Below are 13523 nucleotides of genomic sequence, written 5' to 3'. Positions count from 1 at the left end.
GAAGTATTAAATTAGAAGGTTTAATTCAAAAGAACTTGTTCCACTGCACTTGCAAGCTTTATTTCCATGTGAATTCTTCACCTGGTTTCAAATCCCTGTGAGAAGATGAGAAAAAAGTGTAAGTGGAGGTGAATGCTCCCAGGTACATAATGTTTCTGTTTTATGACATGAGCAAAGCCTGGCCAGAATGCAGACTAGACGGCTCCTGGGTTCACAAAAAAATAAAGAAAAAAAATCTGCACACAATTTTTGAATGTTCTGTAAAATTTGTATACTTTTATTTTGCAATTGTGCAGAATTCTCCTCCTTTTTTGGGCTGGTCTCCCTCTGTCCCAAGGCATGAAATACCCCAGTACAGTGTTCTCCCCAGGGCCTTTTAGCCGGGCACACCGCCCAGCTAATTTAGATGACCACCCGGCGAATCCTTCTGCTGCCACAGATGCTCCTTGCCGGGCTGACTCTCCGCCGAAAATTTTGTTTGACGCCTGCCTTTTTTTTTTTTGCCAGCATGCTTTTACTTGCTTCGGGCCTTCCTCGTTGCTAGGTCCTGCCTACTTTCTGTTTCTGTGAAGGCAGGACCCAGCAGCAAGGAAGGCCCGAAGCAAGTAAAAGCAGTAAGTTGTAAGCTTCCCTCCGGGGCTCTAACGTGTGCGTGCCGGCTTCCCTTCTCTTCCCTCCCCCCCCCCCCCCCACGGGACGCAACTTCCAGTTTCGGAGAGAAGGGAAGCCGGCATGCACACGATAGAGCCCCGGAGGGAAGCTTACAACTTGCTGCTTTTACTTGCTTCGAGCCTTCATCGCTGCCGGGTCCTGCCTTCGCGGAAACAGAAAGTAGGCAAGACCCGGCAACGAGGAAGGCCCGAAGCAAGTAAAAGCAGCAAGTTGTAAGCTTTCCTCCATCGCTGACCTATGAAAGATAGGTCAGCGATGGAGGGAAGCTTACAACTTGCCTAGCGACTCTACCGATGGGTTTGTGAGCTGGGAGGGATGGGAAGAGAAATGCTGCTGCTGCACTGAATAGGGGAGGGGAGGGGGGAAGAGAAATATTCTGCTGCTGCACCCATTTTGGGGGGAAGGGAAGAGAAATGTTGCTGCTGCACCCAATTTTTTGGGGGGAGGGGGAAAAGAAAAGCTGGTACACCCAATTGGGGGGGAAGAGAAAAGCTGCTACAGCACCCAATTGGGGAAAAAGAAGACCAGGGAAGGGAGAGGAGAGGCAAGAGACATCAAGACCATGGGAGGGAGGGAAAGGAGCTACCAGACCATGGGGAGGGGAGAGATGTCAGCACATATGGGGGGAGAGAAGGGAAGGAGATAGAGATGCCAGACCATGGGGTGGAGTGGGAAGGAAGGAAGGAAAGAAGAGAGAGAGGCCAGAGCATAGGGGAAGGGGTGAAGCTGAAATGAATCATGTACAAAGGAGAGAAAGGGCACAGGATATACAGTTTATAGAAGGAACATAGAAAGAGGGAAGATACCATATGGAACAGAGAAAGGGCGGACACTGGATGGAAAGGGAAGAGGGTAGATAGTGGATGCAAGGGGCAAAGAGAGGATGGACAGTAGATGGAAGGAGTAGAGAGAGGGCAGAGGCTGGGTGGAAGGGGCAAAGAGAGGACAGATGTTGCATGGAAGGGAGCGAGGACAAACGCTGAATAGAAAGAAGATAGCGAAGAGAAGATGATTAAAGCAGAAACGACAAAAGGTAGAAAAAAATTTTTTTTTGTTGCTTTATGTAGTATCAAGTAGTATTGTAACTGTATTAATTAAAGTTTCTAAATAGGAAATTGAAATAAAGCAGTTTTTTGGGGACTAAACCCCTCAGGTCAGGACAGGATATCATAACAGCAGGGGTGCCCAAATGGTCGATCATGATTGCCTTTGCAATCTTTTTCTTCCTTCCTCCCCGAGCATACAAGTGCCAGATTCACAAGACTTCACCTCCGACGTCAATTCTGATGTTGGAGAGATAGTTCTGGGCCAACCAATCACTGCCTGGCTGGCCTGGAACTTCCTCTCCGACATTAGAATTGACATCAGAGGTGAAGTCTTGTGAGTCCGGCGCTTGTACGTGCCTGGCCTAGCTCAGGGAAGTAGCAGGGAGAAATCGGTGTGGTGGCTTAGGGGGTAGAGAGAGAGAGAGAGAGAAAGGCAGAAATAAAGAGGGGGCAGGGGGGGAGAGAGAAAGAAAGAGAGACAGAAAGAAAAGAGAAGTGGCAGAAAGAAAGAAATATTGGATTTACAGTCAGAAGAAGGAAGTGCAACCAGAGACTCATGAAATCACCAGACAAAAAGGTAGGAAAAATTATTTTATTTTCAATTTAGTGATCAAAATGTGTCCGTTTTGAGAATTTATATCTGCTGTCTATATTTTGCACTATGGCCCCCCTTTTACTAAACTGCAATAGCGGTTTTTAGCACAGGGAGCCTATGAGCATTGAGAGCAGCGCAGGGCATTCAACGCATCTCCCTGCGCTAAAAACCGCTATTGTGGTTTAGTAAAAAGGGAAGGGGTATATTTGTCTATATTTGTATAGTTGTTCCTGAGGCGACATTGTATAAAGTCATCTGCCTTGATCTCTTTGAAAACCCGCGGAATATAAATAATTAACATTTTCTCTGCGTACAGTGTGCTTTGTGTTTTTTTTTATTTTATTGTTGGTAGATCATTTTGACTTGGTCATTTTAAAAGTAGCCCAAAAAGTGTGGGCACTCCTGCTGTAGAGCCATTCTTGTATGACTGGATGAGCTGTATTTATCTTTTTTTTTTTAGTTGTTTAAATTCATGCAGAAATAAATGGCTAGATTGAGCCTAATGACTTCATTAACACATTTCCCTTTTTTAAACCTCTATACCAGGGGTGTCCAATGTCGGTCCTCGAGGGCCGCAATCCAGTCGGGTTTTCAGGATTTCCCCAATGAATATGCATGAGATCTATGTGCATGCACTGCTTTCAATGCATATTCATTGGGGAAATCCTGAAAACCCGACTGGATTGCGGCCCTCAAGGACCGACATTGGACTCCCCTGCCCTATACCATTTGAAAGAGGGCAAATATCTAATTATTCCCTTCTAGCATTGGATGCTTCTTAAATTTAGTAAAAATATTCTGGCACAAGTGTCAAACCTTAAAATGGAAGTCATATTGAGCATTGGAAAATAATAATTAACTAATAAAAATAGTACACATTTAGGGCTCCTTTTACTAAGTTGCGAAAATGGTTTTAGCGTGTGCTTAGCGCGCGCAGAATTACCACGTGCACTAGACACTAATGCCAGCATTGAGCTGGTGTTAGTTTTCCCGCATAGCGCGGGAGTTTGCGCATGCTAAAAATGTTAGCGCACTTTAGTAAGAGAGAGGGTTAATTTTCCCCACCACCAAATTTCCCTATCTCGCCCCACCCGGCTACTTTTTCATGCCACCAGGTTGGAAAAAATTTATGGGGAGAACACTGTCAGTAGTTTCCTTCTTTGGGTTTCTCCTCCATTTCTCTCAGCTTCTATTCCTCCCTGGTTAAGTTCAGCCCACAGGCTTTCTCTAACCCTTCTCCAGGATGAATACCTCCAATTCTTCTCCCCTCTTCCTCCTTTCTCACAGGCAAACACCCACCTTACTTTTCTCTGCCCCAATCCTCACAGCAGACTTCCCCTATCCACTTCTCTGAAGCCCTCCCATGACACACACATACAATCCACCTTACTTCAGCCCCCTCCAAATGGCACACACAACCCCATCTACCTTTATTTAGTCTCCTACCCTGTTCTCCATTCACCTTTTTTCCAGCCCTTTGCATGCAAGAGTGAATGTGCATGCACCCACCTATCTCGTTCACCTTTCTTCAGCTGCTTTCCATGCACATGCATTTTTTGAATCGCATTAGGCTGCTGCTTCTTCCTTTGCTTCCCTGGGTCTTACTGTTACTTTGGGCTGCTTGCAGCTTCATACAGCTGTGAGGATTAAAGGGGACCAAGGCAGCAATAAAGTAGGGGGCAGCCCAGTGTGCAGCTGTGCACCTCCTCCTTGAACCCAGTAGAGAGGGCAGTGGAAGATAAGTAGTGGGAAACCGAGCCAATCTGTGCTACACTGCATCACCACAGCACACCACACAGAATTCTGTGCAACAGTGCCATGCAGAATTTCCCCAGGAGTAGGAGACAGGAATTAAGTAGATGTACTGTTCAAAACTGCTAATGCTCGTTCTCCAAAATGGAGAACGAGTGTTAGCAGTTTTGAACAATACATCCATGAGAGTTTCACATTTTAGAAAGATCATTTTTGGGTCTCCTGATGAAGATTATCAAAAAGTGGTCTGTGTGGGGACCCAGTACCCTGGCTATGTACTTTGGAAATAAGAAAAACACAAAGTTTATATATTTTGATCTCTATTAAAATTTTTCAAAAATCAATCACAATATAAACGCAGTGATTAGGCGATGGGTTCTCCTATAGGATTTTCCCTGGAAGGACTACACACTTCTGAGCGGTTGTAAGATTGAAAACCTGCTTAAGCTTTTGTTTAAATTATACGACAGTGTTTGAGCACATGTTACATTCTTACACATTTCAACTTTGTGTGCCTCATTTAAAATAATTTTCATCCCTGGATAATATTAGACAGCAGATTAAACCAGTATTTCAATTAGGTTGAAAAATAAATCACCAATTTCTTCCTATAATTTTACACTTCATCACCACCATCTTACATCTTAAATGTCCCTCCTTAGTCTTAGTCATAGTCACCAGTATGTGAATTCTTAAAGAGAAACTGAAAGCCATGCCACCAGCATCACTTGAGAAGAAGGGGGCGGTCTGACTAACTGAATGCACTCAAGCAAAGGGATTTTTAATGGAGGAGAAACACATTGCAACTTTAAGAAAAGGGATTGAAGACCACCACCAAAATGGGAAACAGACAAATTGGCATTTTAAAAGATTTTCCAGGAGCAAATAACTTTTGAAAACACAGGGGTTGATTATTCAAAGTGAATTAACCAAATAAGAGAGGCCACTGAAGGAGTATTCCCTCTAACTGCTAAAGCCAAAACTGGCTAGTCAGTTAACAGTCTCAGGCCGAACTCAGCATTTAACCAGATAAGTGCCGATATTCAGTCCTTAACCAGTTAACAGGCCAAATAAGAGTGCATAAATAGAGGTCCTATCTTTGTCTAGTTTAACTTAACCAGTTAAGTGCTGGCCAGCCACACATAGCCAGATATTTAATGCCGATACCCGAATATGGCCCAACATTGTATATCCAATTATAGTTTCTCTAGAAGAAGTGTGTGGCACAGTGGTTAAAGCTACAGCCTCAGCACCCATGGGGTTGGGGGTTCAAACCCACGCTGCTCCTTGTAACCCTGGGCAAGTCACATAATTCCCTCATTGCCCCAGGTACATTAAATAGATTGTGAGCCCACTGGGACAGACAGGGGAAAATGCTCAAGTAACTGAATAAACTCATGTAAACCGTTCTGAGCTCTCCTGGGAGAACGGTATAGAAAATTGAATAAGCAAATTTCAGTGGCAGCAGTCAGCAGCTTTAAAAATAATTCTTCTTTTGGAAGGGTATACAGGATCAAATCTGCAAACCGCATGAGACTTATTTTAAACTTTTACATAGGCTAGCTAATTAAGCCAGTGACATATACAGTACAAAGTATGGCTAGGGCAATCATGTGTTTGAGGTGTCACTCAGGAAGCAACCTAAATACTTTATGGATTTGTGATCAAATGTTTTGGGGAGGATTTGTGGACACCTTAAAGCAAATGATGGGTGAAATGGTACTCTGGACAATAGAGATGTGTTAGATAGTGTGGATGATAATAAATTACAAATAATGGATCATTAATTTGTTTTCTTTCCAAGGCTTGTTTGATTGCTTAGAAATGTATTCTCCTTTATTTGAAATCAAATGATCCTCTAAATCAGGGCTGCCCAAGTCCGGTCCTCGAGATCTACTGGTAGGCCAGGTTTTCAGGATATCCACAATGAATATGCATGAGAGAGATTTGCATACCAAGAAGGCAGTGCAGGCAAATCTTTCTCATGCATATTCATTGTGGATATCCTGAAAACCTGGCCTGCCAGTAGATCTCGAGGACCGGACTTGGGCAGCCCTGCTCTAAATGTTAGTTAATGAAGATTTCAAATGAAATGACTTACTGGGAATGGAGAAACTAACTCCTGCTGAGGAGAAGGCAATACTTACATTTTTGAGGCTTTGGGATGTATTTTTTAAATTCTTTGACAATGTGTATGCGCAGTGCGCTTGTCAGCATACTTTTGGTATAATGTTTAATACGGCCACTATGTTGTTATTTTTGTGATCTTTTGTCTGTATGTTATATCATTTAATAAATATGATTTTTCCATTAAAAACTCTGATCATTGCTGACTGAATATTAACCCCAACACACTTATATTGTACAATGAGCTTTTTCTGTGTCTCAAGCTTGCAAGTCAATCAGAACACACCTCAATCCAACTCAATATTATTCAAAAAAGGTTGTGCAAGGATTGAAAAGTAAACAGTAGAAGAGCTTGGTGTCCTTTCAGTTTGGGCTTATGTAAGGAATTTCTGCAATAATTCTTTAATAATTTGTAAAATCAAAAGCTAACCAGTGCCACCAAAACTTATACATAAAATCTGGCATTCAGGGTTCCACACACTCACCTCTTGAATAACAGGCTTTTGTTTCTAAATGCAGTCAGCTTTTCATCGTTCTTTTTGTCCCAGTACCAACCTATTACAAATCCAAGTGGGACCAACACATTTGTCCAATGCTCACGTATCACACCGATTATGTTCACCATGGTGACTAGAAAGCAAATTTTTAGAAATTTGTCATAGTAGGGAATAAGGTGATGAACATTAAAATTCTCTATATCAGGGGTTCTTAATGTTTATTGGTTCCTGTACCCCTTTAACTGATCATTCAAGCCCTCACACCCCTTCCTAAACCCCATGTCCACCAGTGACTACTGATAGCTCATATGTCCCTAAATCATAGTGCTAACATTAGGGTGGTGGAGTTGGTACACCATGACCATATCTTCAACTCCTCCTATTTTCTGCTGTGAAGACTCCTATTTATAGTTAAGAACTGCTCTAGATTAACGTAAACAGCCCTGGAAAAATCCTGAATGCCAGGAATTTAATATCACCTGGTGCCTACCTGAGGGGGCCAAAAAGAGAACCTCAAAAGGAAAAACAAAGATTTATTATCACAGAAGTGTCAAACTTTGGCAAGTCATAAAAAGAAAACCACTGACCCTCCTTTCCATTACCAGTTTTTTGTGGCAGCATGTTCCTTTCTTTTTTGACCGTTCACAGCCGACTGCTCGAAGTGTAAGGAGGGAGGAATAGTGCAAAGGTGAGGACTGATAACACCACACATTGCCCTTTAAAAATTTAAGCTGATTCTTGAGACGTTGCACTGAAAATGTCACATCAAAGGGGCATGCCCTGCCCCTTTACATGCATCCGAGTACGATTAAAATTTGGGTTTCTTTTTGATGGACTAATTGTTTGGGAGTGGCCTTATTCAGAATTGGATAGCTGTTTTGATATGAACAAAGCATTTTTACATGTGTACTCGGCTACCACCCTTTATAATTGTCAATTTTAAGAACATAAGAATAGCCTTACTGGGTCTAAACTAAACTAAACTAAACCTTAGGTTTGTATACCGCACCATCTCCGCATGCGCAGAGCTCGGCACGGTTTACAGAGGTTAGGAGGAAAGGAAATTACAAAGAAGGGATATAGGAGAGGGACTGAGAAGATAGAGAGGGGCAGGGTACTAGAGAACGGGAGGAGATTAGATTTTTGAGAAGATGGTCCATCTAACCCCCATCTTATCCTATTTTTCTTCCCCCTATCTAGCCTAGTTTATTCAATCATTCGTTCTCTCCCCTGCCTCTTAGTTTTGTCTTTTTATCCCCAACCATCTTGTTCATTCCTTTTTTTCACATTTTCCATTCCTCCCCCCGTTACTCTCTTCAAAGGCTCATCCCTTTCATGTCTCTCATTCCTTCTATAGCTATCTGCCATTTCCTACTACCTCTCAACTCCTTCCTACAGCCCTTATAAGGGCTCCTTTTACTAACATGCGCTAGCGTTTTTAGTACACGCAGGAAATTACTACACGCTACGCTTCTAGAACTAAGGCCAGCTCAATGCTGGCATTAAGGTCTAGTGCGCGGGGCAATGTAGCGCACGCTATTCCATGCATTAAAGCCCTAGCACACTTTAATAAAAGGAGCCCTAAGTTTTGCATACCATCTCCCCAATTTTATTCACAGTCTCACCCCATCTAATACACCTCTACCCATATCCTTCCTAATGTCCTCCATTAAAACCAGTCCCCACTCTGCCCTCACCTATTCTTAAGTCTCCAGTCCTTATTCTATCCAATGCCAATTTTATACCCTGCTCTTCTGCCTTCCCACTCAGTTTCTGTATCCCTCCATTTTGAGGCCCTGCTCTCCCACCACTACTCCATGTCAAGAAGCAATAAATTAATTTCCTTATTTTTTTCACTTTTCCTCTTTTTTTTTCCATCTTAAAACATAATTAATCTGATAACATCAGTTTAGATCTACAAAGACTTCTTAGTTTGGGATATTTGTAATAATTGATATCCTATTCTTTGGAAAATAAACAAAGATTCAATTTTTAGCACAGAATTTCATTTTTTAGGCAAATGGACTGAGTCACTCTGAATGTTTTATCAATATTTTCCCATGCTTTCAAGCCTGTCTTAAACATTATACCCAGATATTACCTTTATATTAAATATTCAAAATTATATTTGCAATTAATGTAATATATTGCAAATATGAAATGGATTTCTAAAGAAAATTTACATTAATTAAATAAAATAGTGCAGTTCTCCAGAGTGTCATTACTTTTGCCCAAACACCAATACTTGTTTCCCAAGAACAAAGATGAGATTTAAACTTACCTGTTGATTGAGAAAACCCAAAATGAAATCGATATACTTGCAAGGCAATTGGAGCCTGGGTGTTCCAAATATGCATTTCTATAATCTCACCTGTCTTTTACGATGCTAGAGATTGGGTTCTTGAGCTCAATGAGTATACCCATTGGGTCAGGGAAAGGGACTTTTTTTTGCCTTCTTCATCCACATTATCATTGAAGCCACTTTGGTTAAAATTCCAAGAGTGCATAGGTGCTATAAGGGAAATTCTAAAATTTACACCTAAATTTTTTGAGTTTTGATTTGCTGTTTCATTAGTTGTGGCTTGTTACTCTGCCGGTGTTAAGGCATAAAGAATTATATTAGGCAACAAAAACCTCAAAAGTTGAAACTACATTAACACTTAAAAAGAAAATTACACTAAATTTAACACTACATGTTACCATATGCAATGACTGGATGGTAGGCTCTGCGAGGGAGGTTTCACTCTCCATTAGAGCTTCATAACTCTGAGCGTATGGAAACAGTAAATATCCCCTCATAAATACGATACAGAGTGAGTTTTGATACTCTTTGGACTTTCACAACCTTTTGCTAATTTGTTAGCAAAGGAGGGGGTATTAAGGCATGATATTTTTATATACAAGTAACTCACTATATCAGTGTCGCTCAAACTGTGTGTCACAGCACAGTGGTGTGCCCCAAAGAGATTTTAGAATTTTACTTTTATTTTCAAAAATTCCCTTCATAAGTATACACTAGAATAGATGACATGTTCATCGCATACGCAAAAGTCTGTCAATGTTATAAGCACCTGTGTGCGTAAGGATACAAACGCCCAGACAAGTATCATTCTTTGATGTGATTGGTCCTTGAAAACTAACAGCAAGTAATTTTATTTTTTATGCAGTAGTTATTCTAACTTGAGCAACAAAGCTTTGTTACTGTTTGGATCTTCTTATCTTTGCAAATTTGAATTTTCAGCTCCGACAGAAATTAAATCGAAAACAAGACAACGACCTCAGATGGTGGATAATAATAATAATAATAATAACTTTATTTTTCTATACCGCCATAGTCAAGCGACTTCTAGGCGGTTTACATTATAAGAAGGCTGGACATTCAGCGAATAGCAGAAATCTTAATACAATACGATATCATAGATCCACTTACAATACAATACAGCGAGTCTAAATACAATAACATATAAAAGTCTAAATATAATACCGTACAAGGAGTCTTAATGCAGTACGATAGTCTAAATGGGAAACTTACGTGTTAAATTGGAGAACTATGGGCAAAGAGTATCTGAGAGATTTAGGACATCCATAAGTTGGAGTTCTAAGGGTAGAGGAGATCAGAAAAAGAGGGGCTTCTTGAGAGAGAGAAGGGCGTTTGTTGGGGAGGGGAGTCTTAGTGGGGGAGGGGACTGTTTTAGTCAATGAATTGCATGTTCGCTTGTCGACTATTGAGCCGTGCTTTGAGTTAATTTGCACTCAAAAACAAGCATATCCCTCAAATTGATTAGCAATTCTATACTACTGTATATTTTAGTTGCACCATTGTTACAATTACCCATACATAGCTTAAAGAACTAACTAAATAACTCTCAAATGTATTTTTGGTTGTTTTTTGCCATTTTTAAAATTTCATTTATAATGTGCTGTGAAAAACATTTGCTCTGTTTAGTATGCCAAAGCTAAAAAAAAAAAAATTGAGAGACACTACACTATATATACATACTTTATAACATGGTGTCTGGGAACTAAACTTGGGAATGAAGATCATCCGTGCTCAGTATCAGCCTTGCCCCATTGACCAGTTATGATCATTTAATTCATAAATGGAGTTTAGAACTGGGGATGCAATTAAGCTCAGATGATATTAGATGGGCTTTAACACATAAGAGGGGCCACTGAAAATTTCTCAGCCCAGCTAACAAAGTTGGGGAAGTCTTCTTCATCAAGGGCTACTACTACTCACAGAAGCAGGAGGGTATGAGAAAAACAAAAATTCAATGTCAACACAAACAGGCTTAGCTAATCTTCCACATAAGTGTTAAATATTCACTGCTTATAGATAGTCACATAGAACATTTAACTGCTTATAGAAACTGGAAGAACAAAGGTTCCTGTTAGCAATACCTCATGCGAGATAAAGCCAAGGCAGATACCAGCGAGAGCTTAATAAGGAATGGAGGCACAAATGACAAGAGTGTTGAAATAGCTAAAATAAATAATAGGCTCACAAAATACAGGCTGACTTCCACAGGAGATGGAGATTATGGTAAAGAAGGCAATCCAACTCAACTGAACCCCAAGTATTAAACTGGCTCAGGAGAATAAGTTCAGGAGGGTATCCCAACTTGACTGAAACACAGCTGAGAAGCTGATTCAGGAGAACAAGTCAAATAGGCACCCCCAATCTCAACTGAGACTCTGCATATAACTGGCTCAAGAACACAAAATCTGAAAAGGGTAATTAAAGCTCAACTGAAACTAGTGAAAAAAAACCCAACAACTCAGGGCCCATCACCCATCTGCTTGGGAGATAGAGGAATGCTGAATATTCTATGTTGCATAATCCCTTTAAGAGGCAAATCATGAGAACTATTTATAGAGAATGGAAGAGATCTTCCAGAAATAAAATTGCCGTCTGGAAAAGAAAATAAAGTAAAACTCCTGATTGGCTCTTTTAAAAATTAGACCAGGGAACTTCCAGGCTTCAATCAGGAATATGTGTAAGATATCTTGGTGTTGCTTATCCAGCTTCCTGGCTCTCACTTTTCTTTCTTTGGCTGAAGAATTTGCTTGTCTCAGAGTTTCACCAAGCTGAAATCCACTCATTGAGGTGCCCCACTGACTCTTGACAAAAGCACAGCTGCTTCTTTCAGCCTAGGCACTTTAGGGTCTAATAAAAGCTTTGGAATATCCAGCAAAAAATAAATTATAGTAGTCCATTCTTGATAGAATTATAAGTTGTAGAAAGTTATTAACCAAGTTCTGTTTGTAACTACATAGGAAGGGGATGATGCTAGCACAGATGAGGATGTGCAGTTAGTTCAACTTTTTGGGTGTCCAATGCAGAAAAAGGTTTTGCACAGAAGCAAAACCTTGTATTAGACAGCAGCACATAGCATATTAAACTGCAGGCTATCAGTATTGCACCCTGATGCAGAATACTTTAAGGCAAACAAAATGCGAGTACCTGAATGCAAGTGTGAAAAGACATAATAGCTCTACTGCTGCAAATAAATGGTTCAGGGCAGAACAGCTAATATCTTCCCTTCTTAAGAACTCTGATCCTCCACCTCAGAAAGCCTCCCAGGATCCAATTCACCATCCCTAACACCTCAAAAATAAATCCCTGGTGGATTTATTTATGGAGTGGATCCCCTCCATATTCTAATCTCTCCCAAATATTCTTTGTGTCTAGTGAATCCATGATCCCACTCCTTAAAATAATCCTGGATCTCCCAAACCCCTCCCTTTGTATCTTGAAGCCTATCCAAAATCAACACTATCATTTTGGAATATGATGGCATGAATGCAAGAGTATGCATTCTTCCTGCCTTTTCTTCAGTGTTCTTAGGAGGCCCAGGTTGTCCACAAACCTACAGGCATTTTTTTTTTTGGGGGGGGGGATCAGTGTGTGCAGGGTCAATAAAATTCCAGGTATTTTATTTTGAGGATGGAAACATGGGTCCACTAGACGAGGGAGATTTTTTTTAGTAAGTTGATGGGTTAACTATAGTGACTGAAGGGTTTTATTTTTTAAGACAGGATGTGGATATGATCTTTCAGACTGCAGCAAAGATTTTTTTTTTTTAATGTCTCCTTTTCTGTCGGTGTTGTGGATTATTACCACAGTATGCATTTTTTTCCTAACACTACACATTTTAATGTGCAGTAAGTTGCATGCTCATTGTTCAGCAAGCTCCATGCCAGTGTCCAGAGAGGAGTTATTTCCACTGAGTTTAAAATTATTTGTTTTTGTGGGTTGTTGGTTTTTTTGTGTGTTTTTTTTACTTCTGATTTATTGGTAAACTGGCACTGCATCATTGCAGCCCCCAGAACCATTAAGCAGTTTTCCTACCTGCATTATACGTATATGCGAGTGGTTCAGATTGGCTAGCTTTTAGGTAACGGGACGCTCTGACCTTCAAGACCCTCTCCCTCCCCAGTCCAAGAGGCCCCGAGGATACTTACGCTACTGCCACTGCTGTACTGGACCAGGTACCGTCCCAAGTCGGCTCTGGCACCCTTTCGTGGATCCGCTGCTGCCTCTACTCAGTTCAGGAAGCTGGCGTTTGATTCTCAGCCCTACGGCGCGAGCCTCTCACAAATCCGCCATTTCCCCTCTACGTCACGCTCCGTAAAGCATTATGGGGGGGAGGAACAGAATTAACTCTCTGTGTTCTACACGGTAGAAAGAGCGGCATTTAGAGGGAGGTTATGACAGATCCTGAGTGAGCGATAAGGGATGGAAGTGGAAGAAGGAGGAGCATATGACGAGAGAGGTGGAGCAAGAACAAGGCGGGGGGGGGGGGGGGCGCTGTTAGCCAAAGGCCAGATACT

General features: G+C 41.2%; 1 protein-coding gene across 1 annotated transcript; it reads right to left on the bottom strand.

Annotated features, from left to right (window-relative positions):
- NDUFB1 (NADH:ubiquinone oxidoreductase subunit B1) lies at positions 1 to 13411 on the bottom strand. The gene is made up of 3 exons (XM_033952823.1): positions 13155 to 13411; positions 6678 to 6822; positions 1 to 95 (listed from the first exon to the last, which is right to left on the bottom strand). The coding sequence occupies exons 2-3, from the start codon at positions 6815 to 6817 to the stop codon at positions 59 to 61; spliced, it is 177 nt and encodes a 58-aa protein (XP_033808714.1). The 5' UTR covers positions 6818 to 6822; positions 13155 to 13411; the 3' UTR covers positions 1 to 58.
- Positions 13412 to 13523: the final 112 nt, after the last annotated feature.

Source organism: Geotrypetes seraphini, chromosome 7, assembly GCF_902459505.1.
Source record: "Geotrypetes seraphini chromosome 7, aGeoSer1.1, whole genome shotgun sequence".
NCBI lineage: Eukaryota > Metazoa > Chordata > Amphibia > Gymnophiona > Dermophiidae > Geotrypetes > Geotrypetes seraphini.
The sequence above is the reverse complement of the archived record's forward strand: the minus strand, read 5'-3'. Positions and strand labels throughout refer to the sequence as shown.

What these genes read in the sequence shown, in the direction of transcription:
- NDUFB1 (XM_033952823.1), bottom strand. Translation starts at nt 6,817, where the DNA reads ATGGTGAACATAATCGGTGTGATACGTGAGCATTGGACAAATGTGTTG. An exon ending in AAAAGCCTGTTATTCAAGAG is followed by an intron (nt 96 to 6,677) that starts GTGAGTGTGTGG and finishes ATCTTCTCACAG; the next exon opens with GGATTTGAAACCAGGTGAAG.